This window comes from Rattus norvegicus, chromosome 6 (assembly GCF_021556685.1).
Source record: "Rattus norvegicus strain SHRSP/BbbUtx chromosome 6, alternate assembly SHRSP_T2T, whole genome shotgun sequence".
Lineage (NCBI taxonomy): Eukaryota > Metazoa > Chordata > Mammalia > Rodentia > Muridae > Rattus > Rattus norvegicus.
Window position 1 is genome coordinate 22,431,562 of NC_141539.1, and position 27,733 is coordinate 22,459,294.

A 27,733-nucleotide genomic window follows, 5' to 3' on the forward strand; every position below is an offset into this window, starting at 1 on the left:
ATGACGGGCTGGTTTTATTAAGCATTTATTTGTTGGATATTTAGTGTCTATTAATCTTCTGTGAAGAGATTTTGTTCTTCTTTTCCTGGGATGGGATGCCTAAGTAGTAATATAAGAAGCCTCTAGGGTAACAGTCCTCGGGCTTGGGCCTGTCTGCACCTGCGGCTCGCCTTTGTCGGGAGGATATTCAAACAGGATGAGAACTGGGTGATTGTTTCCCATGTGACTGGGAAAGACGATTACAAATAGTCACTCCACCTGGGTGACAGGGAGTGGACTCGTTAGCAGGGAGCCAGCATGGCTGAAAAGTCCAAGTTTATCGAGTACATTGATGACGCTTTAGAAAAGTCGAAAGAGACCGCGCTGTCCCAGTTGTTTCTCACCCACCAGGGGATCCCTTACCCAGTTACCATGTGCACTCTGGAAACTTTCCGAGCTTTGGATGCCTTTGAAGCCAGAAGTGACGACATCCTGCTAGCGTCCTACCCCAAGTGTGGTAAAGAGCGTATTTTGTAAGGAGGTGGGAGAGGGTGAAGGTGGGAGGGAGGCGTCTTCTTCCACCTCCATATGGAACTCACGGAAAATCAGCACGGAGGGAACCAGGACAGGAGAGCGCATGCGTTCTAAAGTCAACAACTGAGACAGCTTGGTATATATCATCCTGGAGGAAGAGGTCCGGGTATAGAGGTCATGCCGGGTGATGGAATGGGTGGTAGGAGGCGTGGCAGGGTCGAAATAACAAAATGGGTCTCTTTTTGACAGACAATGGAAGGAGGCCATTTCTGTCATTTATATAATGGTTTCCATGTGGTGGAGTTCTGTTGTTGTTTTTTGTTTTGTTTTGATTTTTCTTTTTCGGGATCTAGCATCAATTCTCTGGTTTCTCAAATCAGTTTTAGAAGGCCCGTCATCAGTGGAGGGTAAAGATCGGAGGATAAAGATTAAGATAAAGATTAAGAATCTAACTTACTCTACTGTTCAGGAGGAAATATAGTATATAAACCCAACATTTCTCTAACATAATAAATATTCTTCTTCAAGAAACATATTCTAAGTTCAAAATGAATCATGTCGAGGACACATCTGAGGCTGACGTGGTGTCAAATGTCTGTAATCTCAATATTCATGAGGCCCAGACAGGGGATTCATGAGTTAGAAGCCAATGTGGGGTACACTGCCCCCAAAAGGAAGGAAAGGTAAGAGGGAGAGGGGAAGGGGAAAGGAAGATGACACAATTAGAATTGTATAAATGGGGTTGGGGATTTAGCTCAGTGGTAGAGCGCTTGCCTAGCAAGCACAAGGCCCTGGGTTCGGTCCCCAGCTCCGAAAAAAAAGAAAAAGAAAAAAAAAATAATTGTATAAATGCATTAAAGTTCCTGTTAGTACACATGAATGCTCTTTCTCCAAAATTATTTCTTCCCAGCACCAGGTTCTTCCAAACTCTAAAGAAGTGAATGTAGACATCATGGGAGAGTTGAAAATTTAAATGTTCCTCAGCTATATACTGAGGTGAAATATCTTTATTAGTAAAACTCCTTGATGAGTTTCTGTTTTCTGTTCGTTTGTTTTTTTCTTAACAGGTTCAAACTGGATTCTCCATATTGTCAGTGAATTAATATTTGCCGTTTCTAAAAAGAAATACGCATGTCCAGAATTTCCAGTTCTTGAATGTGGTGACGCAGAAAAATACCAGGTTAGTACACACGATCTTTCGATGTACAGCACACAACCACTGGTATATTCTCCCATTCTGTACTCTTCCTCCCTTCTGAGTTCAGAAAGTATTAAGAGGATGCTAACAGTGATCGCTGATCACGAGTTATCGCTTGCTTACCACATCCTCAGGCCTCTTCCAGGATTATCACATTTTCTTACAACACAACCTTATCACCAGTTGACAAAAGATGAAACTGCCAACCTTGCCCGAGATGAAGATAATAAATGGCAAGGCCAAAAAGTCAATCTGAGCTTTCCGATTCAAGCTCCGAAAGAATTTAATACACAGCTGTTCTTACTTGACTAGCAGTAGCATTTTTTTTTTAACTTAGCAGGCAAATAATCTGAGAACACCCAGGATGTGAACTAAAGCCAGAAGATACGGGGATGGGTAGGATGCTAGGCAGAGGCATTTTCAATTTCCTTACCTTAATTACAGCCGCTGTGTATGTGACCAATGAGGAATCGCGAAGCGGTAGTTAGGACAGAGGAGCCCAGCCTCCGGTGAGCGGGTGAGCGTTGAAAGCGCCTACAGAGCTCTCAGCCTGTTACCATCCCTCTCTTTCCAGTCAGAATTGACTGGGACACCAGCATTCAGGAAGCTCCGCTCACTGCCCAGGAGTAAGGGATCAGAGGGAGGCTCTGCTTTGAGGCCTTGTACTTAGACACCCCAGATACATCACAATACAGAAAGGAAGGAAGGCTGGACCAAGGAGGAACCATTTCAGTAAAACTTCCGGAAGCATTCACCACCAAGCCTCCCCAGAGCAGACATAAGAAACCAGGGTATAGGGATTTTCGGGAACAGCGTCTGGTAAGTGACCACACTCTAGATGCATGACAAATACAAACTTCAAGGTTCCAAAGGTAAAGCGGAGCCCATTTCCATGTGTTGGGGAAAGTAGCAGAAAAATGAAGTTTGAATGGCAGCTGTTTGAGAACTTGAGGCTAAGCAGGAGGCAAGCACCAAACCCCGGGGTTGGGGATTTAGCTCAGTGGTAGAGCCCTTGCCTAGGAAGTGCAAGGCCCTGGGTTCGGTCCCCAGCTCCGGAAAAAAAAAAAAAAAGCACCAAACCCCGGTGCAGGCGGCCACCCAAGGCACCTTGAGAGGCAGAAGAGAACTCAGTAGCCGTTAAGACCCAGCGTCCCAAACTTGCGGAGGATTGTTCTTGCTCAAGGGCATCCAATGGAGGCTCAGACATAGGGGGCTCTGGCTTTAGGGCCAGAAGAGTAGACGTGAGTTTTTGCTAAGGGAAGAGATAGGACACCGAGAGAAAAGCCAACCAGATGTCACATAACCTTGCTCCCAATGAGGACATTTGGTATTGCCTTAGCAAGTGATACTAACATGTGCCCAGCTTTCTCTAAAAAACCTACTACGTCCTGGGTCAGGATCTTTTCTAGTTTATGTGCCAATGTTGCTACCTACCTCCTTCGTGGAAACAGGCTTGTTTTATGCTTGAAATGGGATTTGAAATGTTGGCTGGTCCGCTTCACCTTACACTCGAGATTGTTCCTCCAGGAAAATATATTTTAATTTCTTTTTTAAAAGATTCATTTATTTATTTATTTTATGTGAGTACACTGTAGCTGTCTTCAGACGCACCAGAAGAGGGCATCGGATCCCATTACAGATGGTTGTGAGCCACCTCGTGGTTGCTGGGAATTGAACTCAGGACCTCTGGAAGAGCAGTCAGTGCTCTATATACAACTATACATGAGATTTATTTATTATGTATAGAATGTTCTGCCTGCGTATATGCCTGCAGGCCAGAAGAAGGCGCCAGATCTCATTGCAGATGGTTGTGAGCCACCATGTGGTTGTTGGGAACTGAACTCAGGACCTCTGGAAGAGCAGTCAGTGCTCTTAACCACTGAGCCATCTCTCCAGCCCCGCATAGTTTCATTTCAAACAAGTTATCGCAAATGGTTTCTACTCCCTGTGATGCTGATCAGAGCTTTTATTCTAGGTCAAGATTTTTTTTAAAGCAGGGTCTCATGTAGCCCTAGGTAGCCCGAAATTCTCATTGTAGCCGAGGACGAGCTTAAGCTACTGACCCCCTTGCCTTCCTCCCAAGTGCTGGGCTTGTAGCTATGTTCCACTACACCCAGTTGCCAGTCTAGATTTGTGAGGGTTTGCCTCTGAAGGAAACTCATCCTTGGGGCTTCTTTTCCTCTCCTAGGAGATGTGGTATTCCTGTTCCTCATATGAGATCCAAAGTTATGTTTTAAGTTTTAATTAACGTCTTTAAGGGATCCATAAACCCAAAGTGCCTCTAACCTGTAAGCCCCTTGCCCCAGGACAGATACTTTCTGAGATGCCGAAGGCTATCTATGGTTTGTGTGAGACGACAAGCCACATGTTTTCATTTCCCCAGACAGCTTTGTCTGACCCAAGTGCACTGAATGTGTTTGACCACGTGTAGGCAGGAAGTATATAGACGACAGGAAATTCTCAGGATGTATGCCTGCCTCTGATTGGGTGTAGGCGGGAGGCATGCAGGCAGAGACCAGTCAGGATGTATGCTTGCCTCTGATTGGGTGTAGGCGGGAGGCATGCAGGCAGAGACCAGTCAGGATGTATGCCTGCCTCTGATTGGGTGTAGGCGGGAGGCATGCAGGCAGAGACCAGTCAGGATGTATGCTTGCCTCTGATTGGGTGTAGGCGGGAGGCATGCAGGCAGAGACCAGTCAGGATGTATGCTTGCCTCTGATTGGGTGTAGGCGGGAGGCATGCAGGCAGAGACCAGTCAGGATGTATGCCTGCCTCTGATTGGGTGTAGGCGGGAGGCATGCAGGCAGAGACCAGTCAGGATGTATGCTTGCCTCTGATTGGGTGTAGGCGGGAGGCATGCAGGCAGAGACCAGTCAGGATGTATGCCTGCCTCTGATTGGGTGTAGGCGGGAGGCATGCAGGCAGAGACCAGTCAGGATGTATGCTTGCCTCTGATTGGGTGTAGGCGGGAGGCATGCAGGCAGAGACCAGTCAGGATGTATGCTTGCCTCTGATTGGGTGTAGGCGGGAGGCATGCAGGCAGAGACCAGTCAGGATGTATGCTTGCCTCTTACACCTCAGCGGAAGCTTTCTGCTTCTCCAGCTACACTAATGTGAATGGAAAGCCAAGTGTTGCCCTGGCTCTTTCTAGAACCTTCCCTATTTGATCTTAGTGCCAATTATGAAAGGAAAGTTCCCCTCTCTGTTGAAGAAAAGTCTAGCTGTAGTGAAAAGACCTAAATGACTGTTGCAGCAGCCAAGGCGTCCTCGAAGATTCCAACTCCACTTCAGAACCTTCCCTGAAGTCGGCCTGGAGAAATGGCTCAGAGGTTAACGGCACTTGCTGTTTTTGAAGGGGACATAGGCTTGGTTCCCAGCATCCACATGGTAGCTCACAACCTCTCCAGGGAATCTGACAGCCTCTTCTGCCTCTGTTGGCACCAGACACATTCATGGTGCACATACATACATCCAAGTAATTTAGTCACACACAGAAAATAACATTTTTATATTTAATTAATTAATTTTATTTGCGTTTTGCGTGCACACATATATGTGCGCTATGTGCATGCACAGTGCCCGTGAAAGCCAGAAGAGGGTGTCTGATACCCCAGAACTGAAGTTATGGGTGGCTACAATCCACCATGGGTGTGCTAAAAATTGAACCTTGTTCCTCTGCAAGACCAAGAAGTGCTCTAAACCACCCGTCTCTCTAGCCCATAAAATAAAATAGAATTGAAAAAAAAATCAGTGAAGTGAATGAGGCATGGTATCCTAGTGTAACTGGATCTGTGCTGCCCAAGAATAGCCAAAAGCCATGAACTGAATTTTAAGTCTCTGCTTCTTCATTCAGGAGAACCATTAACCTGAGAAGATAGTGGATTAACATCTTAAAGAGCTGCCTTCCTTGTAGCTTACTGATAGTATAGGGAGGGAAAACAAAGGTCAGTCATTTCAAGGTTTATTCCTGCCCTACCCCAACCCCCCCTGCCCCTGCCATGATCCCTCTTGTCTCTGAGATTTATGGCATCACTGCTTGTCTCCTCTGGGCAGCAAGGGCAGAGTTGGTGTAAAATAAATTATTATATCCTAGCTATCCTGAGTAAAAGATACAAAATCCCAGTGTTTTATTCACAGGCTATAAGCCTAGATTGGTCAGGTTTTAGAGCTGTCCTAACTTACTTCCCAGCCATTTGTCCCTTGTTACTTGCTGTTTCTCCTGGCCACATGCTAATGGTCCATCTCCCCTAATGGCCACTTTCTCCTCTCTCCCTGTGCTTTCTTCTTTCTCCTCCCTCTCTACCTGCGGCTCCCGGCTAGCTAACTGAAAACCCACCTTTCTCTTTCTACTGCCCAAACATAAGCTTTATCCATTTATGGACCAATTAACTTGGGAAACGAGGTTTGCACAACAAAAGCTGGTGTACCTAAGAATTCATTTGTCTTGGGGCAACCAGATCTTGGGGTACAGAATTTAACATTTGAATACATAGCAGCACCAGGCAAATCCTGACATTTCCCCTTTCTAAATAAAAGACTCTTTTTCTTACAATAATAAACTACATACAACAAGAACAATTATGAAACAATAATGAAATCTATGGTGTAATAATTATATTTATAATACTCAGTCCATTTGTATTTGGAAACTTGGGAGAAAGTATTTTTTTTTAATCTATCCTACTTGGTGGGTTTAGAGTTTTGTATTTAAATCATTTATTTTTTTCATTACTGTCTCAAGCATTTAAATTCTTTAATGTTCATAACTTTCAGTTACCAACCTTAAAACACCAGTTTGCAATCTCCTCCGACCTTCATAAAATACCTTTTAAACCCTCTAACCTTCATCTACTAACCTTTAAACACCTTCTTGCAACTTAAGCTTTCAAGTCCTCCAACCTCCAAATTTTGCATTTACCATCCTCAAAGCATCTCCTTAGACTCTTAAACATTTTTCCTAAATTGCTTACTATTCTAGTTTAAATGTGAGATCATGACTATCTAGTCTTTGACCCCAACAGTGACTTGAGAAGGAAATAAATATTACCCGAATATACAGGAAGTACAGGCAAGCAACTCCCAAAATTATAGCCGTGACAGACACAGTTGGATGGCTGAACGGTCCCCTAACAGGTCTCTGTAACATTGTAGCATCTGTCTTCAGCCTTCGGGCCCAGTATGTCTGACAGACAGATCTGTGAAGTAGTAATTATAAAGGATTTGCTTACACTGTCTTGGCAGAGCTTGACTCTAGTTTGCCCATTTGGGACAGCATTAGGTCAGGAGATGAAGTTAAGGCATTTTCTTTGCCCAGTGGTTAGCTTGCCTCTAATTGGAGTCCTTTGAAGCTCATCGTCTTCTTTGAAGTGGAATGAAGGGCTGCCAGGAGCTGACATGTTTCAATGTCTAAAAGACCTTAAATTAATAAAAAACATCTTTAAATGTCATACTCTGTGAATCCCTGAGGTTTTGGAAGATCATCTATCTGACCAAACAAACTTTGCTTGTTTCTAATTATTATTACCTGTTCAATCCAGAATGTATATTTCTGTGATGATCTAGACTAGTACCTGACATGACCATGAGTTTGACTGTCTATCAACTTGTATTTCTTAAATATCCTTTTTTTTAAAAGATTTATTTATCTATTATATATAAGTACACTGTTGCGTCTTCAGACACACCAGAAGAGGGCATCAGATCTCATTACAGATGGTTGTGAGCCACCATGTGGTTGCTGGGATTTGAACTCAGGACCTCTGGAAGAGCAGTTAGTGCTCTTAACCACTGAGCCATCTCTCCAGCCCCTTAAATATCCTAAACAGATTGTAATAGCAGCTTTAACGGGACTGGAATTAAACCTTGTATTTTTAAATGAATTGCATAGGTACAGTATCTATAAAAGGGTTGAAATATTCATATCTTAAGTTGTAACAAAATTAACCTTAAATTTTGTATCCATATACAAAGATTTATACCAATGAAAACCTTAGGTCTGTATCAATATACAATAACCCATAGCAATGTAAAAAAAAAAACAACCTTATTAAAAATAGCAATAGGGGTTGGGGATTTAGCTCAGTGGTAGAATGCTTGCCTAGCAAGCGCAAGGCCCTGGGTTCGGTCCCCAGCTCTGAAAAAAAGAAAAGAGAAAAAAAAAATAGCAATAGCTCTACGTGAAGAGTAGATTTGATAATCTACCCTTTTATCCTATTTTTCGTTTATGATACTTTTATATCCCCCTTTTCTTCTCAATCCCCTTCCTTTTATCAAAGAAAGAAGGATAGAGAATGGGAAAGTAAAGAGTTTAATCTCATATTTTGTTTTTTTCCTAATCACGACCATTTACTAACCAACCTCTTTATAATGACACGCATCCTTCACCCAATAGAACAACCAAAGCCAGCAAAGCCTCATTTACTCGATCCCCAGGATTCCTTCTCTCCCTTCTGTTCTCTGAGCACTGCATCGAACATTTGTTGGATATTTTCATAGTGGCTTGACCTGTAGGACTGTAAGCTTTATGTAGATAGGCTTCATGCCATATGCTTCATAAAATTGTTGTATTATGTAGGACATATATATGTCTGGGCATCATTAGCTTTGATCATCAAAGGCATTTCCAAAACAGCCGTCATCTCCAATAAATATGCAATCTCAGAACCAGCCCCTTCAGAAGTAGGGCAGAAGCCCCTCGGAATTTCAAATATACATCAGTTGCAAGACGTATCAAAATATGTACTTATCTCAATTCTCCAAACTCTACAAGATGAAACATATTTTATTGTTTGACATGGTCTTAAGGGATCATCCATGAGCAGATTCCGGATTCTTATTTTTAATACATTGCATCTCTATGGGTTGCCATTCTGATTTTGGGGATTTTTCTCCTCTGGAACTATCTATTCTGTTGTTGTTGTTTGTTCCAGATCTTCTAATCTCTGTTTGATGGCCTGTAATCTAGCATCTGATTTTTCAGTCTCTCTCTTTTTAAAGTTTGTCTTACATTGATCTCTTTTAAAAGGATAGATAAAATTATAATAATCTTTATGATGGTAAATACAGCAAGAGTATAAATAATCCAGGTGTCCCGTGACACTCTCTCCTGTTTTGTTTGTGTGTGTGTGTGTGTGTGTGTGTATATATGTGTGTCCATGTATGTGTGTGTATGTATGTGTGTGTGTCCGTGTGTGTGTATGTGTCTGTATGTGTGTGTCCATGTGTGTGTGGTGTGTGTGTGTCCGTGTGTGGATATGTCCGTGTGTGTGTGTGTGTGTGTGTGTGTGTGTGTGTGTGTGTGTGTGCGCGCGCGTGTGTGTGTGTGTGTGTGTGTGTGTGTGTGTACACAATCTCTCCTTCTCTTTAGACACTTTATCCTTTTCTTTATATGTTATACCCAGCTTAGAAGTTTGAGACTTTTAAGTCCCATTGTTGCTTTGGAAGTTGGCTCTTATGTCTGTAGGCTCCTAGGACCAACAGGTGTCTATGGTGGCTAATTCTTCCCCTTAGTTGGAGGCAAGGTTTATCTTCTGACTTTGGTGGCTCTGGGCTTCTCTCTTTAAGACCATCATTTGTCTGGTGTGCCCCTAAGCCACATCACTGGTGCTCAGAGTAAAGCTTGAAGAAGCTTCCTGCAGCTTTGGAATTAGCTGTGAGCTAACTTGGCTGTGCCAGATGGGGCAACCAGGTCTTGGGATACAGTATTTAGCATTTGAATACATGGCAGCTCCGATCAACCCTAACCAGCTGGTAAACATCAACGATGTCTAGACTTAACCTTCTCCCTGCGCCTCTGTTTGCTGTGTGGATGACATCTAGGTTGAAGGTTAACTAAGAGCAAACCATTAGCAGTGTGTGTGTGTGTGTGTGTGTGTGTGTGTGTGTGTGTGTGCGTGCACGCACGCGCGCGCTTCTTCGTGCAGAATGAGGTGCAATTGTGTTCTTGTAATATAGTACCCACTTGCTTAGCTCCAGAATTGCCAGAAAAATGTTGGAACTCTGTCAAATCTTTTGGGGTTTCATATCTGAAGTTTTATGAGAAATGTTTATTTTTTTTCAAATACTTTAAAGGCAGATTTCTATTTCAATTATAATTTAGTTATGTCTACTTTTTAAAATGTGCGCCTTTTAATTTTAAACAGAAATCAGTGAGAAGGTAAGCTTAAGCTCATAGTAATTCTATCTTCCGAGAACTTTCCTGTGAGACACATACAAGCTTGTCTGAAGAAGCCCTACGTACAGCCATTCTTCCTATTGGTTACTTGGGCTATGTTACTCATTTGTAGGAATAAAGTGTTATCTGTCTAGTTCCGTGACAAATACTTTCCTGTCTATACCTCTAATCCTACTTTGTCATTCTGCATGAGTCCCTGTGTGACTTGGGGACCGCGGTGTAGGAGGAACAGTAAACTATCGCTTAATCTGAAAATGACCACCTATTTGATGCTGTACAAAGCATCTAAAGCCTCAAAGCCTAACCTTAATCTCTAAAATAGAGGCTCCGATATCAGCCTGGAAAGATTGGTGTGGATGGATGTTACTAAGTTATTTCAAATACCAGGAAAGACAGCTTAGTGTAAGTCAGCCATTAGCACCACAAATCACCACTTGGACTCACTGTCAAAGTCTAGATTTTTCCCCCTTCTTTAAGTCAAAGTATTCATAAGTTCTTACAGAATTAACTACAAATTATTTTGCCACCGAAGCTATATAGCACAGCTTACAAAGGTTTGAGTGATCTCCTCAAATGTGGAGCTGACCAAACTTGCCCTCAGAGTAGCAGTTATAAAGGGCTGATTTGGAGCTAAAAACCCTCCACCACTTAGTGGCACTTGTGTCTTTGCTCTGCAGACAGGGTCTCCTGTGACCTGGAGTTTATTATGTGTACTTCCTGCCTCACCCTCCCTAGTGCTGATTACAGACATAAACCACCACACCCACACATGGCCATAAAACTTCGTTCTCTTTAGTTCTCATTAGAAATAGCTAACAGAAAAAAAATCAATTATTCTACAGTCCTTAAATGGACAGACATTTCGTAAATAACTTCTCAGATAGTTAGGAAACCTTGGCCTTCATATTTTGTTGGGATATTTGAGTGCATGGTACTCCTTTAATCCCCTTACTTGGAAGTCAGGGGCAGGTGGTCTCTGAGTTCAAGGCCAACCTGGTCTACAGAACTAATTCCAAGCCAGAGCTACACAGGGAAACCTTGTCTTTGAAAGCCATAAAAGGGAAAAATATATTTAGGAGCTAAAAAGATAATGTGAGGGCTCTTGCTGTGCAAGCATAAGACCAGAGTTTAGAGCTCAGTGCCCACATAAAAGGCCAAGTGTTCCTATAATTCCACTGTATTATATATATATATATATATATATATTGCTGTAGGGGATGGAGACAGGGGAGTTGCTGGGGCTTTCTGGCTGTCAACCTACCTCCACGTTCAGTCCAAGACTGTCTCAAAAGAACACTGTGTGGGCCGTGACACAGCAGGTCACTCAGTGTCTTCTGTGGCCTCTGAGAGTGCATGCACAAGCATACATACATAGAAATGTGTATGTATGTATATATATATATATATATATATATATATACACACATATATATATATATATATTCCACATTTACATATATACATGTGCTTGCATGGGAGTGCAATCATACACACTAAGAAAAGTTTAAATGTGTAGCCCAGGCTGGCCTCGAACTCGTGATCCTCCTGCCTCTGCCTCCTTCAGCAAATCCTACCGGCGTGTGCCACCACAACCGGCCTAAGAAAAGTTTAAAAAGTAGATCCCTAGGATTTTTAGGAACCATGGGAAACTTGAATATTTCTATCAAGGCCTTGATACAGAAGAGATAGAACTAAACAAAACAGTGAAATACAGGTTCTGAACTTGCTCGAACAGAGAGAATTCGATGTGATTGTTATAAAGGGTAAAGGATATGTCACAACAATTTAAGACGGAAAGCAGGATCCAATAAAATAATTAATGAGATTAATGATTTGTTTATGATTTTTCCATGAAAAACATATAGGGGAGGAGAATTTAAAGTAATTATAGAGTGCTTGAAGCCACCACTTAGATACCGTGCTTCTAGTGACCGAATGAACACACACACACACACACACACACACACACACACACATTCTAACACTCGCATACACACACACACACACACACTCTAACACACACACACGCACACACATTCTAACACTCACATACACACTCTTACAAGCATATAGTCATATGGACATAATCTCTCATACACACATTTTCTAAAACACTCTCACACACACACTTTTACAGACACACCCTCTCCCCACACACTCAGATATACACTCTTACACATACATACATTCTCTTATGCATGTCTCTCACATACAAATCCACACCCTCTCTCTCTCTTATACACACACACCCTCGCTCTATGGTGCGTATTTTGTAGAGGATGAAACGGCTTCCGTCACCAAGAATTCTGACAACTCACCTCCACTGTGACAAGCTACCACAGTCTGTCTTCAAGAGCAAAGCCAAGGTGAGTGAATTTGAAACATATAAAAAGATTTATTTGTATTCTGTTTATGTATGAGTGTTTAGCTTGTGTGTATGTGTGTGCAAATTTGAAATTTTTATGTATACATACAGGCTACCCTTTTATCTCTCTGGAATTCTGACCTTGCTTTTGGCAGTGCCAGTAATGGTGGAATTTGAGTGTGTGAGAGGCAGAATGTAGGATGTCCTTTGTCGTCTCTTTCTTCGGATGTTTTGCTATGGTTCCATTTAAGTCAAATGCATCTCAGCATTTGAGGAAATGTGTAGTTTATTATCATTGGCTTTACAATTGATAGGCTTCAGCATCTCACTGCTTCAGAAGACTATGATCCTACAGAATGAACAATTTTTTTCTGGTGACATCTGCAACCGTATTATTTTGGAGCTTCACATAAAGTAGCCACCATTACATGACATCACCCGACAGAATTCTTGCTGCCTTGACTACTCTTACCATTTGGTGAAACATCTAACACCAAGAGTGACAAGGCAAGCCTCCATTTCCCCCACTCCTCCCACCCTTCTACCCCTACTCTGTGGATCCCCTCCTGCCTTCCTATCACACGGACTCCTTTGTCCTCCTCCCTTGAGGTCTCTTGTCCCTTTTCATGGTCCCCCTTCTACTTTCATGATCTACACACACACACACACACACACACACACACACACACTCACATACAAACACATTCTCTCATAATACACTCACATACATACTTCTCTCTCACACACATACACACACACTCTTATAAACACATAAACACTCAGTTGCAGATTCTGAATGTGAGAAAACTCTCACATGCACACACATATGCACTCACACACACTCACATACACACATACACACACTCACATACGTACATATTCTCTCTCACAACACATTCACATACATACTCTCTCACACACATACATACATGCATACTCACACACACACACACTCACACACACACTCAGTTGTAAATTCTGAATATATGTGAGAAAACACTCTCCCTAACATGTATACACATATACACATATACTCTCTCATACACACACACACTCACATACTTCTATATATATACACTCAAACACACACTCACATACACACATACACACACTCAAATATATATACATTCTCTCTCACAACACACTCACATACATACTTCCTCTCACACCCACATACACACATGCATACTCACACACACACACACACACACACACACTCATTTGCAGATTCTGACTATATGTGAGAGTGTGTGTGCTATTTATACGAATCTGGCTTATATTGCTTAACATGCTTCCCAGTTGCTCCCATTTTCCTGCAAGCGTCAACGACTTCAGTTTCCTTCGTAGATGACTAGAATTCCATTGTGAACATTTCCTCCATCCGTTCATCTGTTGATGGTCATCTGTGCAGGCTTCATTTCTTTGCTACTGTGAACAGTTTGATTACTGTTCGAGTATCTCTGTGATAGACTTGTCAACAGTGAGGGGACAGAACTCCCGCTCCATGGTGACATATTCAGCCTTCTTCTCGTGTTGTAGGGGCCCGGAACCAGGCCTAACCAGGACTTATGACTTTGATGGAGTAAAATATTTTAGGATAGGTCAGCACGATGCAAAGTTGGAGATTTGATTGAAGATATTTTAATATGGTGGTGGCACATGCCTTTAATCCTAGCACACAAGAGACAGGGGCAGGTGCGGTGGACATAGCAAACTTCGGGCCAGGCAACAGGGAGCCCCGTCTTAAACAACAATAACAGCAAAATCAAGATATTTTAGCAGAAAGAAAAACCTTCAGGAAGAGAAGAAAAACCTAAGAGTATGAGTGTAGGATTCTCAATGGAGAGCCAGAGAAAGTGAGATGCTCCCAAGTTTGGTACAGCTTCAAGGGACAGTCCCAGTGTCTTAGAATTATACCTGTTTACATCGTAAGGACACTTTCAAAGCGTTTATTTTTCTTCCCTTTTTGATTGGAGAGATCGTAGGGTAGGTCTGATGATGCCTTGCATAGTTCTGTAATCTGACGGAATAAAAACCGGGAGCTACTCTTCCCAGCCTCGACTTCTCCCACCCTAGTTTAAACATCTCTAAGTATGTTCCCATGAATTAGCTAGTGCCCTTTGCACTTGAGGACCCAGCTGCTATTGCTTGTAGCCTTCCAATTCTCACAGAAAACCCGAAGTCCACAAAAGCTCTGGAAAGCGGCCGAAAACACTTGACTAGCAGCCTGCCTCCTCAGTGACTCCGCAGAGGGCTGGCGCTGCCCCCTGCTGGGTTCAGCTGCTGCTTACAGGGGCCTCAAATTTATTTAGTCAAGAAATTTTCCAGGGTGGGGGTGGGGTGGGTGGGTGCGGGGTGTGTCTTCCCCCTTTCAGAAAGTCACCTGACATCTGCTCTGCTTTACCCCGCTTCTACTGTAGAGTCTCAAAGCTCAGCCCGGTGCTCAGTTACCGTCTTAGGATGCCAGGATGTGTCTGAGGTCCTCAGTGCACACGGAGCAGCCATGCACTTTCCCACAACCCCTGGGTCCCCTCCCAAAACCCCTGGGTCCCCTTCCACAGTCCCTGGGTCCCCTCCCACAACCCCTGGGTCCCCTCCCACAACCCCTGGGTCCCCTCCCACAGTCCCTGGGTCCCCAGGGATTCAGTCTTCTCTTTACAACAGTCCCTTCACGCTTATCATCCAAAGGGCATCACAGGTCATTGGAGAAGACAGACCTGAGAAAGAGAGATCCAACTCCATCTGCATTCTCACAGACACACGCAGCCTCTGCACCTCACGTTCATGACCTTAAGGACTAGTTTGCAACTTTTTGCTTTATTTGGGATTTTTACCTTTCAAGTCATCCTTCTTGATTCTGCTAGGGAAATGTCTCTGTTTGCCTTTTTAGGAAACTCGTTATTAGCAAAGGTGCTCTCGGTGCTACTCTTCTGCCCTTCCCTTCCCCCATCCGTGATTTACCATGGTCCCTCTTGTTCTCTGTATTGACACAATTATGACACTGTTCACCGTTTCTCCTTTCCAAAGTGCAGCACAAAGCTACATAAGTTAACTTCGCTTTTGCTCTCTAGATATTGGTGATGTTTCGAAACCCTAAGGATACAGCAGTGTCTTTTTTTCATTTCCATAATGATGTCCCCGATATTCCAAGCTATGCCTCTTGGGATGAATTCTTCCGACAATTCATAAAGGGACAAGGTATGACTGTTAATAAAAAAATTTCATCTTCAACAGGTGAACACATAAATACGAAAATATAAAGAGGTAAGATATATGAAGATCTTGGACCCGAAAGGTTACGTTTAAATGAGGTTTTACAGCAGCAGCAGCACCACCAGCAGTTTCATGCATCAAGCTTGTGCGCTGCCTCTCTGGTTTCAAAGATACTCGAGACCAATGGTTCTCAACCTTCCTAATGCTGAGACCCTTTGATATAGTTCCTTGTGTTGTGATGACCCCCAACCATAAAATTATTTTTGTTGCTACTCGGTAACTGCAATTTTGCTAGTTATGAATTGTAATATAAATATCGGATACTTCCTAGGGTCTTGTGGGACCATTCTGAAAGGGTCTTTTGAGCCACCACCACCCCCCAACTTGGGTCGCAACCCACGGGTTGAACACCACTGTTCTGGAGAGCTCATTTGTTGACCATGAATATTGAGGGGTCATAGAAGTTTTTTAAGAGTAATGGAGAAAAGTATTTCTAGTTTTCCCCCCTCAACTCACTGTATCAGTGTCCAAAAAAAACCCCAAGAAAGATAAAAAAGAAAAATCCACAAACTTGTGTAGATACACTAAGACATTTTTGTTAGACTATGTAAACATCTTATCTCTAATTATCGACAACTACTATTTGAAATTATTGATTTTTTTTGTTCCTTGATAATTTCACATATTCGTATAATGAATTTTAGTCTTCCCTCTCCCCATGACCTTGTCTTGTCCCCGCTCCTTTCCCCACTGAAACTTTTCTTCTTCCCAACAGTTTTCCCTATTTCCACGCTTTCTGTGCACATGTGACTTGCTGAATTTAAACAGGGTTGCTACACTGGTCACTTTTCTGTCGCTGTGATAGAACTCCATGGCCAGGACAGCTTATTGAAGAGTTTATTTGAGCTTCCAATTCCAAAAGGGTAAGAGTGCATCATGACAAAGAGAAGCATGGTGGCTAGCAGGAAGCTGAGAGCTCACGTCTCAAACTGCAAGCACAAGAAGAGAGGGAACTGGAAATGGCATGTAGCTTTGAAATCTTAAAGCCCACCCCCAGTGACGTATTTCCTCAGCCAGGCCACACCTCCTAAACCTACCCAAACAGCACCACCTACTTGGGACCGAGAATCCAAATATGTGAACCTGTGGAGAACTTTTCCAGTAACTTCCATTCACAGTAACTTGCATGAGCATGGACGGGAAGTTCTATACTGGAGCGTGTGTGTGTGTGTGTGTGTGTGTGTGTGTGTGTGTGTGTGTGTGTGTGTGTGTGTGTGGTTATACCACAGTGTTGCTGGCGTAACCGGTTCTTGCCGGTACCCTGGCGTTCTCTCGCTAGTTCTGGCTCCAGTGGGCCATTGGAACTAGCGCTAATTTATCTCAGGGGCTCCACGCTGCCCCCATCTATTTTCTGACCGGCTGTCCTCGAGCCATTCCAACGTGGCACCCTGTCAGTCCACAACACCGCAACACCACAGAGGAAAATGACACACACCCCCACCCATCATTATTAACTGTTAAGTCCCTTGGGGAGTTATGGAGCCTTGTGATCCCTTCCTCGTTACATGATGAAATAGTCACTATTAATTTCTAACTATCACTGCTTCTTCCGATACTAAACTAGGTGTTTGTTGTATAGGAGTGCTTTCCCTTAAGACTCATGACCCACCAGAGTAAGGCCCATTGTACAGCTGAGAACACGAACAAAATTATTCGGCCAATTGCTAATCACCCCGCTTGTTTAAGTGGTCTATGAGTACAGTGGCCAGAGGTCTACATGTATCTCTTTTTAACGGTAGCTAAATGACCATAGAAGAGACGATAGTGTCTGTTCTCTTTAAGAGATGCTACATGTGGTGTCACAGTCTTCTCTCAGATTAAAATAATGAAATCTGAGAGTCCCTCTCAGAGGGAGTGAGACTGAGCTGAAAAGAAGACCCTGAAACAAACCGGGGTCTGGAAGAAGCAGAAACCAGAAACTTTGGTGGTCTGTTGTGGGTTCTCTCAGGGATGAGTAGCCATGCATGCTGCCTCTCCCCAGGAAAAAGGCTTTCACACGACAGAACCGCGTCTCTAAAACAATCTTTAAGTGACGTTTAAGGTGGACACTGTGTTTGCTACACGTACACGTGTGAACTGATTGCCGAGGTCAAGCAGTCACGTCACGCAGCCGCTTTGTTGTGTATAGAGAGCCACGTCCGATTGCTGTTCCCTTAGTTCACTAGTTCATTCAGCAACACTGGGTTCCTAATTGTAGTCCTCGTGCCGTACATTAGCTCACTAGACTTACAAAACTCAGAGCTCCAAAGGTACATCAACGGTGTAACTCTGTCTTACATCAACCCGTTGCCTTCCTCCCCATCTCCGGCACCATCCTGCGTTCTCTATCATTCAACCTTTAAAAAGGTCCAACATGTGGATGTGACCAGTACTTTGATTTCCTTTTATCAGTCTGCATGATGCCTCCCAGGTTCACTTATGCCATGGATATGGGCATCTCTATTTTAATACTCCACGTTGTATCGATACACCACCATTTTTAAAGGTGTTTGATATAGCAAACCCGCAGCATTCCGCATACGTGGACACTACAAACAGTACCAGCTCCCTGGAAAAGAAAAATATTGGATCGTGTCGTGGCAGCAAGGAAAACTCACTAGGAGATGCCTGTGAAGTGCTGTTGAGCATGCTTCTGTTGTCTAGAACTTCATGGCGTCAGACACCGCAAATCCTTAACACTGTCCATACATATATAATACCGCTCCACACGTATGTAACACAAGAGAACATTCAGTGATGGTTTTTGTGATTTGTGGGACAACATAAAGAATCTCTTCCACTGTCCACATTCATTCTTTCTGCTCAATTGGTTAGCAATAAGGTGTGACAGCCATAACTTGGACAGGATTTCTTCCTTGCAAAATTCTGAAATCCAACGTCTAGAGGCAGACGAACACGTTATGGACATCATGATGAGCTGACCAAGCTCCTGACGCGATGACTTCTCCTCAAGGATGGACGTAATCTTGAATTGTACACTGAAAGAAACTCTTACCTCGTCATCTCTGAGGAATCTTATGGCTCTGGTCAGATCATTCTTACAACTTGCTCAGTTGTATCCTTAAGGGAAAATGTTCCAGGGAGCAAGACATGAATGGATGAGGACAGCGAGCCATGTGTATTCTACCTCTTGGAGACAGACTTGTAGTATGCACAATCTCTCCTGACTGACCATTCACCCACAGGCATGGTCTGTCTTCCTCAGCTATGTACAGTGTCTTACAGTTTTTTTTCTTCTGTGCTTTTTAGTTTCTTGGGGAAGTTACTTTGATTTTGCAATCAATTGGAACAAACATATTGATGAGGAAAATGTGAAGTTCATATTATATGAAGACCTGAAAGAGGTGAGATTATGGTAATTAATATTCAAGGGCAGTACAGAGCATGTATTTAGAATGTCTGGTTGTGAGAGCTAACAATGTGTACAATTTTTTTAAAAAAAAGTTCTAGATACATAACACAAAACTAGAAAAAGCCCACTATATATAAGATTTTAATTTGTTTACTTAGCAAATAAAGTAATGTTTGCAGCTTAATAACAGCGTCCTCGCCTGCCTGTGATGGACAGTCTGTGTTAGCGATTGAAGAAACAATAGGTAGGTCTCAGCTAATTTAATCGAACATGCATTTGGTTGTGATTTTTCGAGAGACTGATTTTGTTTATTCACTTAACAAACATAGAGTCAGAGATGGCTCAGCACAGCTTTAGGCCCAAGTTATACATCAGTGAAAAATCTAAACAAGGTTCACTGCCCTGGAGAAGCTTCTAGAATAAAGGTCGTTATGCCCAGTGGTAATGGACACAAGGAGGTTGACCTGTGTGTAGAATGTGAAGGAAAACTGAAGAATGGACAGTTGGAAGGCTGGATCAATCCAAGAGCATAATGGTTGAGGAGTTGCCAAGAAGAAGCTGTGACTGATTAAAGAATGGGATGGAATGAGGGTGTGAGCCAAGTAAGTAGCTATGGGAGGACATTCCAAGCTGAGGAAAGCAGTGGGAGCACACCAACAGACACACAGACACACACACCACACAGACACACAGACACCACACAGACACACAGACACACACACACTACACAGACACACAGAGACACACACACCACACAGACACACAGAGACACACACACCACACAGACACACAGACACCACACAGACACACAGACACACACACACCACACAGACACACACACACCACACAGACACACACACACCACACAGACACACAGAGACACACACACCACACATGCACACACACACCACACAGACACACAGAGACACACACAGAGACACACACACACCACACATGCACACACACACCACATGGACACACAGAGACACACACACACCACACAGACACACAGAGACACACACATACCACACATGCACACACACACCACACAGACACACAGAGACACACACACCATACAGACACACACACACCACACAGACACACAGAGACACACACACACCACACATGCACACACACACCACACAGACACACAGAGACACACACACACCACACATGCACACACACACCACACGGACACACAGAGACACACACACACCACACAGACACACAGAGACACACACACCACACAGACACACACACACCACACAGACACACAGAGACACACACACACCACACATGCACACACACACCACACGGACATAGATACACACATACGCCACACACAGACACACATGTACACCACCACATACAGAGAGACATACACATACGCCACATGCATGCACACACACACACTGACACACAGACACACAATCATTAACACCACACACACAGACACACATGTACACACACAGATACACATACACATAGACACACAGGCACTCACATAGAGATATACATTCACACATACACCACACACACACAGAGACACAGAGATACACACACAGAGAAATATACATAGATATACATGCACACACAGACACACACTCATACTTGATCTTAGCCAAAAGGCCAAGAAGCTGACACACATTCACAAACACCACACACACAAACACATATACACATAGAGACATACACAGAGACATACAGACACACACACATACACCACACACAGACACCACACACAGAGATACACATGCATACACACAGAGACACAGACACATACAGAGACAGATGCACAGACAGACACACAGACAGACACAGACACACACAGACACCATGCACGCATACACCACATCACACACAGACACACACGCATACGCACAGAGAGGCACAGACACATACAGAGACAGACGCACACATAGACACACAGACAGACACACAGATTCACACAGACACACAGAGACAGATGGATAAACAGACAGACAGACCCCAGGTAGCAGTGCATTGGGGGTGATTAGCATGCACAGAAGAGGCAGGTGGAGTGAGTGGGGTCGTGTGTGTCACGTGGCTGGGTAACAAAGTGAGGAACAGAAGAGCAGGCCCCCTAAAGTGACTGTAAAGTGACTGGCTTTCACCCAGAGCAGAGGAGTGAGAGGATGGTTGCGGCTGGTGTGTGAGAATGGGTTGGAGCCAGGAGAGTGCAGGAAGAGAGACCTACTTCCCCATCCATGCCTGAGACGAAGGTTTGCTCAGCCCAGGAAGGGGTAAAAGGGGCAGGAGTTCAGAGACAGCCCGTGGTACATAACAAGCTGTCTCAAAACTAAATAAACGGACACTGCTGATGTAAGAGAGTCGTGGCCTCAGCAAATCCCACTGAGAGGTGTTTGTCTTTCAAATATTTCCCCCCAGAACTTGGTTGTTGGAATAAAACAGATCTCTGAATTCCTTGGTTTCTCTCTAACCGATGCACAAATAAAAACCATCTCGGCCCAGAGTACCTTCCAGGCGATGCGAGCAAAATCCCAGGAGACACACGGTGCCATCGGGCCCTTCCTCTTCCGCAAAGGTAACCTTGCTTTCATTTTGGGGGTGTTGTGTGGCTTCAGAGTGACTTGGCACTTAACGGGCAAGTCAGATCACTTTGTCTGAAGCAAAACAAGATTTTAGGGGTTTTTTCTTCTCCCTTGATAAGAATTCAGGACCCAGGGAGCCCAGAGTTGTCCTTTACTGCACTAAGGGCTCAGTGATGGCAAGATGGCAGCTTGAGCTCCAACATTCTGTTCTGGGTAGGAGAAGGGAAACAGGAAAGGAAGGAACCCTGTACTTTAGCTAACCAGCCCCCTTCTAGAGCCTTCCACCAAGCCCTGTGCAATGGCTGTTTGCATTCCTTACCGTCTCTCTCCCATAGCAGTAGCTGCAAATGTAGCTTTCTTTCTTGAGCTAGGTAGGTTGTAACTCACTTAAAATCAGAGTTTTGTTAATAGAGAAAAAGAAGAAAATGGTCATTGGGTAGGTAATTAGGTACTTGGCAGATGGTTTGCTTAATTTCATTAAAGTACTCTAAGTTCTTACCCAAGTTTATAATTCTGTAAGTTAGGACTTTCCACTTTCATTTTATTGCATATTTCATGAAAATATAACAATATTTAACATATTTTATTGCATTCAGTGTGTGTGTGTGTGTGTGTGTGTGTGTGTGTGTGTGTGTGTGTGTGTGTGTGTATGAGGAGGTTAGAGGACAATTTTTGAAATTCAGTCCAATCCCTCCACCAGATGGAACCTGGGGCTAGAACTCAGGTTGTTAAAGCTTTGGGGCAAGCCCCTGTGCCCACTGAGCCATCTCATGTGCCACACGAGCACTCCGGAACAGCAAGGGCGACCACAGCTAACATGGACACTAGTTATGTACTGGGATGTTGTGTTGGGGTTAAATTTTATAACAAAAAGGACACAAAAGACTTACATTTGCAATGTAGTAGAAAGCTGAAGCCCCAGGGTCTGGCTTTTTCACACTGTTGCATTTCAGCTGGGTCTACTTTCTTCGGTTACTTTGTCAACTGAAGTAGTCATTTGAAATAGCCTGAATAAGAACCTGGCCACAGCTGGATCCTTGTACAACTCTGATTCTCATGCCTGAATTTATTAGCTTTCGGAAGGGGGAAAATAACACACGGTTCACCAAATGTTATTCAGAATAGGAAAAACTCCTATAACGAATGGAGTACACCTGAGGTGTCTTGTAGAAAGTCGAAAGGGCAGGAAAATATGGAAGGGCATGACAATGAAAACAATGAAACACAAATCATTTACAGGTGACATCAAAAACGAAAACTTCTCCCCACCCCCACCCCCAGCCAGGTTTTACTTCTTGGTGTGTTTCTGTCCAGCCTTTGTTGTGGTTGTTGGGTATAGTTGATGACCTCTGGGGACAGCTTTGTGTCCTGTTTCAGTTCCTTAATGCATCATAACTATTTTCTCATGTTGTTGAGCCCATGTCATCGGCACACATTTCAATGGGTCTGCAACGCAGGGTTTGCAATTTGAACTATAAGATCCAAAGATTCCACAGAGAGAAATAACTTACTTTTTACATGCATTTATTTATCTTCTGTGTGTATGTTTGTGCGTATGTATATTTGTGTATATGTGTATGTGTATGTATGTAGGCTCACATGTGCATGCCATGGTGTTCATGTGAAGGTCAGATGGCCACTTGTAGAAGTCAATCTACTCTCTCTATGACCGGGGTCCCAGTGATCAAACTCAGATCTCCTGGCTTGATAAGCAAACTTACAGTATGTCAGGAAAATATGTTTGGACCTCTGTTGAGACAGAGTTTCACCATGTAGCTCAGGCTGACCTGGAACTTACTATGTAGCCCCCAGTGACTTAAACACGTGATCTTCCTGCCTAGGCCTCTGGATAACTGGCTAAAGTATTAAATTTCTCAAAAAACAAAAGTTCAGTGTCTGACATGTTAACCAAACCCAAAGTAAAATGTTAACTTTAAAAATGTACTTGGGTAGCTGAGAAACTTTAGTAAGGAGGAATTATAAGATTTTAGACCCCAGATGTTGGGAAAGAATGTGGGTTGACCAACGAGGTGGAGTCTTCTTCACCCAGATGTGTAAGTTTAGCCCGCCATAGCTACTACACCACCCATGGAGACGCCGCAATGGGCAGTGTTGATCTTACAAGAAAATTGTGGGCTCATTTTTAAAAGTAGCAGTTTATCTCTATCCCAGCTGGTTTCCAAATAAACGAGACCAGGGACGCTAAGGTTTATTTAATTAAGATTTACGGCACAATAACTGGGAAGTTAATAATCTATTCTAATCCTCTGGACTAATCTGGCTACCTCTCAGCCAAAATCACCAGGGTACTAGCATTTTAGTATTGGCCTGGCTCTCTGGACTCCTTGCTCCCACCTCCCACCCCCCCAACCCCCCCCATTCCCCACCACCACCCTGTTTCCATCCCCCTGGCTGGTGGAAGCCCAGCTCTATTCTCTATTCCCCTAGCCATTAGCTGGTCAGCTTTTATTGACAAGTCAGAGAATAAACGGGGAGCAATGCTTACCCAAACTTGAACCAAGAGATGCTCAGAATAAGCGTTACAGTGGCATGTCCTAGGGCAATCAGATTTGGGGGCAAAGAAATCAGCATTTGAATAATAAGGATCGCCTTTACACGGTGCACAAAAGCATCATGCCTACAGCGATTTTTTGTTTTGTTTTCTTTTAAGACAATTGTTTTAGTCAGTGTTTTATTGCTATGAAGAGACACCAGGACTGTGGCATCCCTCTCCCCCTCCTCCTCCCCTCTCTCTCCCTTTCCCCCTTCCTCTCCCCCTCCCCTTCCCATTCTCCCTTCCCCCCTCTCCCTCCCCCCTCCCTCCCCCTCTCTTCTTCCCCTCTCCCTCCCCACCTCTTGTTTTCTGAGTCAGGATTTCTCTGTGTAGCATTGTCTGTCCTGACTCTGTACACATTAGCCTTGAACTCACAGAGATCTGCCTACCTCTATTTCCCAAGCACTGGAATTAAAGGCCTGTGCCGCCATTGCCTGGCTTGTGGCAACTCTTATAAAACAAAACATTTAATCGGGGCTTGTTTACAGTTTCTGAGGTTTAGTATATTATCAGGATGACAGGAAGCACGTCAGCACACTGGCAGACATGGTAGTTGAGAATTCTACATCCAGATCTGGAGGCAGTGGGAAGAGATTGTGGACCACTGGCTTGGCTTGGGTTTCTGAAATGTCAAAGTGGATATCCAGTGACACATTTCCTCCAATAAGGCCACACCCACTTCAACAAGGCCACACCTTCTAATCTTTTCAAACAGTGCCACTCCCTAAGCACTCGAATATATGAGCCTATGATGGCAGCCATTCTCATTCAAGCCAACACAGCTGTGCTGTGTTTAACCTTTTGAAGAAAAACACTACATTAACAAAAGGGTAAATTTGGGTAGAACAGAGGATAAAATTAAGAAATACCTTAACATATATCTGAGTCTTTTGTGCTTTCTGTGCTGTAGGTGAAGTTGGTGATTGGAAAAGTTTGTTCAATGAAACCCAGAACCAGGAAATGGATGAAAGATTCAAAGAGAGCCTGGTAGGCACTTCCCTCGGAGACAAGCTGAAGTATGACTCATATTGCCTGGCTTGATTCTGGCCAAGCTGGCCGGCCTACACGTCTTCTTTGCCCTAATAATAACTGGGTTTATATAATTAGATAATAAGGCACTCAAACAGTTGCATGACAATAAACATGTAATGTAATTATTAACAGTGTAGATCTAGGAATAGTGGTAATAGCTGACATTTTTTGATCTCGAATTAAAGTTTGTCCTTCTTTTGAACAATTGGAACATTGCTGTCAGTGTGTTGTTCTGGGGCTGACAAAATGGGCTTCCAAATGCCGTGTGTAAGTTTTCTTTAGCTTTTCTCATTAGGAAACCTCTCCCTGTGGATCCAGTAGTTGTAGTAGTTACCTCAGACTTAATGGTGGGTGAAATCCAAGCCTGACTCTGCACTGACCAACTGCAAGTCGATTCCAGATAAATTCATCGTCATCTACTCGGCGTGTGCCTTGCACAAGAGACATTATACTGCTACTTAATACAATCTTTGAGTCAAGGCTAAAGTGTATGTTTTGGTACCATGCAGATTTTTCTGTTGCGGGGCCATAAACTATCAGGAGAATGTAGAGAATATTCCAGAAAGATTATCCTATCTGGTGCTTCTCAATCGTCCTACCACTTAGGAGGAAGAGGCAGGAAGCTCACTACAGGTGAGAAGTCAGCCTAGTTTTAAGTTCTGGACCAGTTAGGGCTTCAATCAGACCCTGGCCCTGACCATCGAACAAAGCAACAGGAAAACACCGGAAGAAATGACGGCGATAAGGGGATATTTGGAAATGCGGAATGGAGTGGGAAGGGAGAGTAACTGTCATCCATTGTGAACGTTCAGTAAAGAAATTCCTGCAGAGATCTGCTGTCAACGTCTCCCTAGGTAGTCAAGTGCTCATTTAAGGAGCTATGGTGGGGAGTGGGAGTTTATACAGGCTGATCTGGTCACTGGGGTTTCACATTAGATATCTCAAATTACACCCAGAATCCATGCCACAAGAAAAGTATAGACTTAGGCTAGGGTCTGTCTTAGGACTTTCCCACCTCTCACCAGTTGAGATGTTGTTTCAGATGAGTTTCCTGGTTCTAATTCTAGCTCCTGAGTTCTCCTCATAGGGATGATGCTTAGCTCAGTGTAGGCACCGGGATGTACCATTGGGCAGTGTGCTACAAGCTAAACCCTCAAGTCCTGGGCTAGCAAGTTTGATTCTGGGAGTGTGTTACAGTCTGACAGGAAGGTAGGGTTCCTGTTCTTTCGTTTATTTATTTATTTATTTATTTATTTATTTATTTATTTATTTTCTGTATATGAATACACTGTAGCTGTCTGTCTTCAGACCCACCAGAAGAGGGCGTCGGATTCCATTACAGATGGCTGTGAGCCACCATGTGGTTGCTGGAAACTGAACTCAGGACCTCTGGGGAAGAGTAGTCGTGCTCTTAACTGCTGAGCCATCTCTCCAGCACAGGCAAGGTTCCTTATTAACCAGGGACTGCTGGGTTGCCTTGTGATAAGATATTCCTTGTGGCTCTTCAGGGGGCAGGTGGATCTTAACAGGGGCCTGGCCTGGTGGGTGGTATGCAACAAGGGGCTAGCAGGTACCTCCTAAGGTCTGGACAAATAGATTGAAGAGAGACTCCTTCAACCCCCTGGCCAATTTTGTCAAGAAGGCTGTGTCTTCCTTGACACAGTGTGGAAAGGGAAGGAAACTAATATTTACAAACCTGAACGTACATTGTCACAGACATAGCCTGGCAGGTCCCTCTTCGAGTTACTCAGTATCTCCCACTGTACACTGGGATTCGGTAGCATCCATGTGTCCAGTTGCATCCTAAAAGTTTATTTTGAAAAGTAGATTGTAATCATTGATCCAGGAGCTTATTACGCACAACAAGCAGGAGACTTGTTTCTCCTCTCTCTTCCGGTAGAGCCTTCCCAGCATGATAGCCAGCAAAAGAGCTGGCAGTAACTGTAGCTGAACCGAATTCGGTCGGACCTTGGCTCCGGAGCCCGGGAACAGAGGCGACACGCCTACCTGACTTCTCGCGGGTGCGAGCCTGTGCGGGAGGGGCGGAGCAGTGCGGGAAGGCGGAGTCCGCCGGGAAAACGAAACAGAGAGAACTAGCCTGACCTGGACTTGCCCGGCAGAAGCGACAGTGGTCGGAGGGCGACGAGATTTTAGGGGCAGCACCTGAAGCACAATTCGAGTCCTGCGCCAGGGCACGGGCCATTGTCCGGATCCAGAAAGTCGGTAAGACCTCGGGCTATTTTCCCACTCCTGGATAGCAGTTACAGGAAAAGGGACCCAGAAGGAAAATGACAAGTTGATGACTTGAAACTCTGGAGGGAAATATAGAAGCCTGAATGACCCGGAAACTGAATTCTGGGCCAAGACTTAGTGCCCAGAATTCAGTGCACAATTATGGCATTCCAATTAGCGGTCCTCTGTGACAACCGGGTCCTGTTCCATCCTCTACCTTGTTCTCTGTGCACCCGAGTTTCCTTCAAGTCTGACCCTGAGGCTTTCCGGCTCTGACCTCCCTCACACCAGCCCCCTATGGTCAGGCACCTCCCCCTTCCCCCTGTGCCCACCACTATCAGACCTTCTTGGTGCTTCTGGGCCACAGCCGAGTGCCCTCCAACTCCTGGGCCTTGCCACTGCCTGTTTCTACTTCCTGGAAAGCCCTTCCCCCAAATGACTTCATGGACAGATCTCTCTGTCTATCCA

General features: G+C 44.0%; 2 protein-coding genes and 1 long non-coding RNA gene across 9 annotated transcripts in view; 2 read left to right on the top strand and 1 right to left on the bottom strand.

Annotated features, from left to right (window-relative positions):
* Positions 1 to 297: 297 nt before the first annotated feature.
* Positions 298 to 25,244, top strand: Sult6b1 (sulfotransferase family 6B member 1). 3 transcript variants are annotated; one of them, NM_001192017.1, is given in 7 exon segments: positions 298 to 496; positions 1,581 to 1,693; positions 12,161 to 12,250; positions 15,321 to 15,447; positions 18,772 to 18,866; positions 21,284 to 21,440; positions 24,912 to 25,242. In NM_001192017.1, coding segments are annotated over 7 exon segments (912 nt in total). In that variant the 3' UTR covers positions 25,043 to 25,242.
* On the bottom strand, positions 17,535 to 27,675 carry LOC134479106 (keratin-associated protein 5-1-like). 3 transcript variants are annotated; one of them, XR_015622811.1, is made up of 10 exons: positions 27,609 to 27,675; positions 27,137 to 27,283; positions 26,730 to 26,836; positions 24,391 to 24,623; positions 23,954 to 24,002; positions 22,740 to 22,893; positions 22,338 to 22,520; positions 21,767 to 21,833; positions 21,373 to 21,519; positions 17,535 to 18,857 (listed from the first exon to the last, which is right to left on the bottom strand). It is a non-coding gene; the product is annotated as a keratin-associated protein 5-1-like (long non-coding RNA). The 3 variants fall into 3 exon arrangements; XR_015622810.1 differs by lacking the exon at positions 24,391 to 24,623 and having other exon boundaries at positions 26,740 to 26,836; XR_015622812.1 differs by lacking the exons at positions 21,373 to 21,519; positions 21,767 to 21,833; positions 24,391 to 24,623.
* Eif2ak2 (eukaryotic translation initiation factor 2-alpha kinase 2) overlaps positions 27,099 to 27,733 on the top strand; it is a 29,598-nt gene continuing 28,963 nt past the window's right edge. For 2 of the 3 annotated variants that reach the window (XM_087554416.1, XM_087554417.1), the window contains exon 1: positions 27,099 to 27,256. The gene's annotated coding sequence lies outside the window, so the exon portion shown is untranslated. 3 annotated transcript variants of the gene reach the window in all.

Coding starts and splice junctions, on each gene's coding strand:
- Sult6b1 (XM_087554390.1), top strand. CDS start 12,164: ATGAAACGGCTTCCGTCACCAAGAATTCTGACAACTCACCTCCACTGT. Junction 15,448..18,771: donor ACAATTCATAAAGGGACAAG/GTATGACTGTTA, acceptor TGTGCTTTTTAG/TTTCTTGGGGAAGTTACTTT. Junction 18,867..21,283: donor TATATGAAGACCTGAAAGAG/GTGAGATTATGG, acceptor ATTTCCCCCCAG/AACTTGGTTGTTGGAATAAA.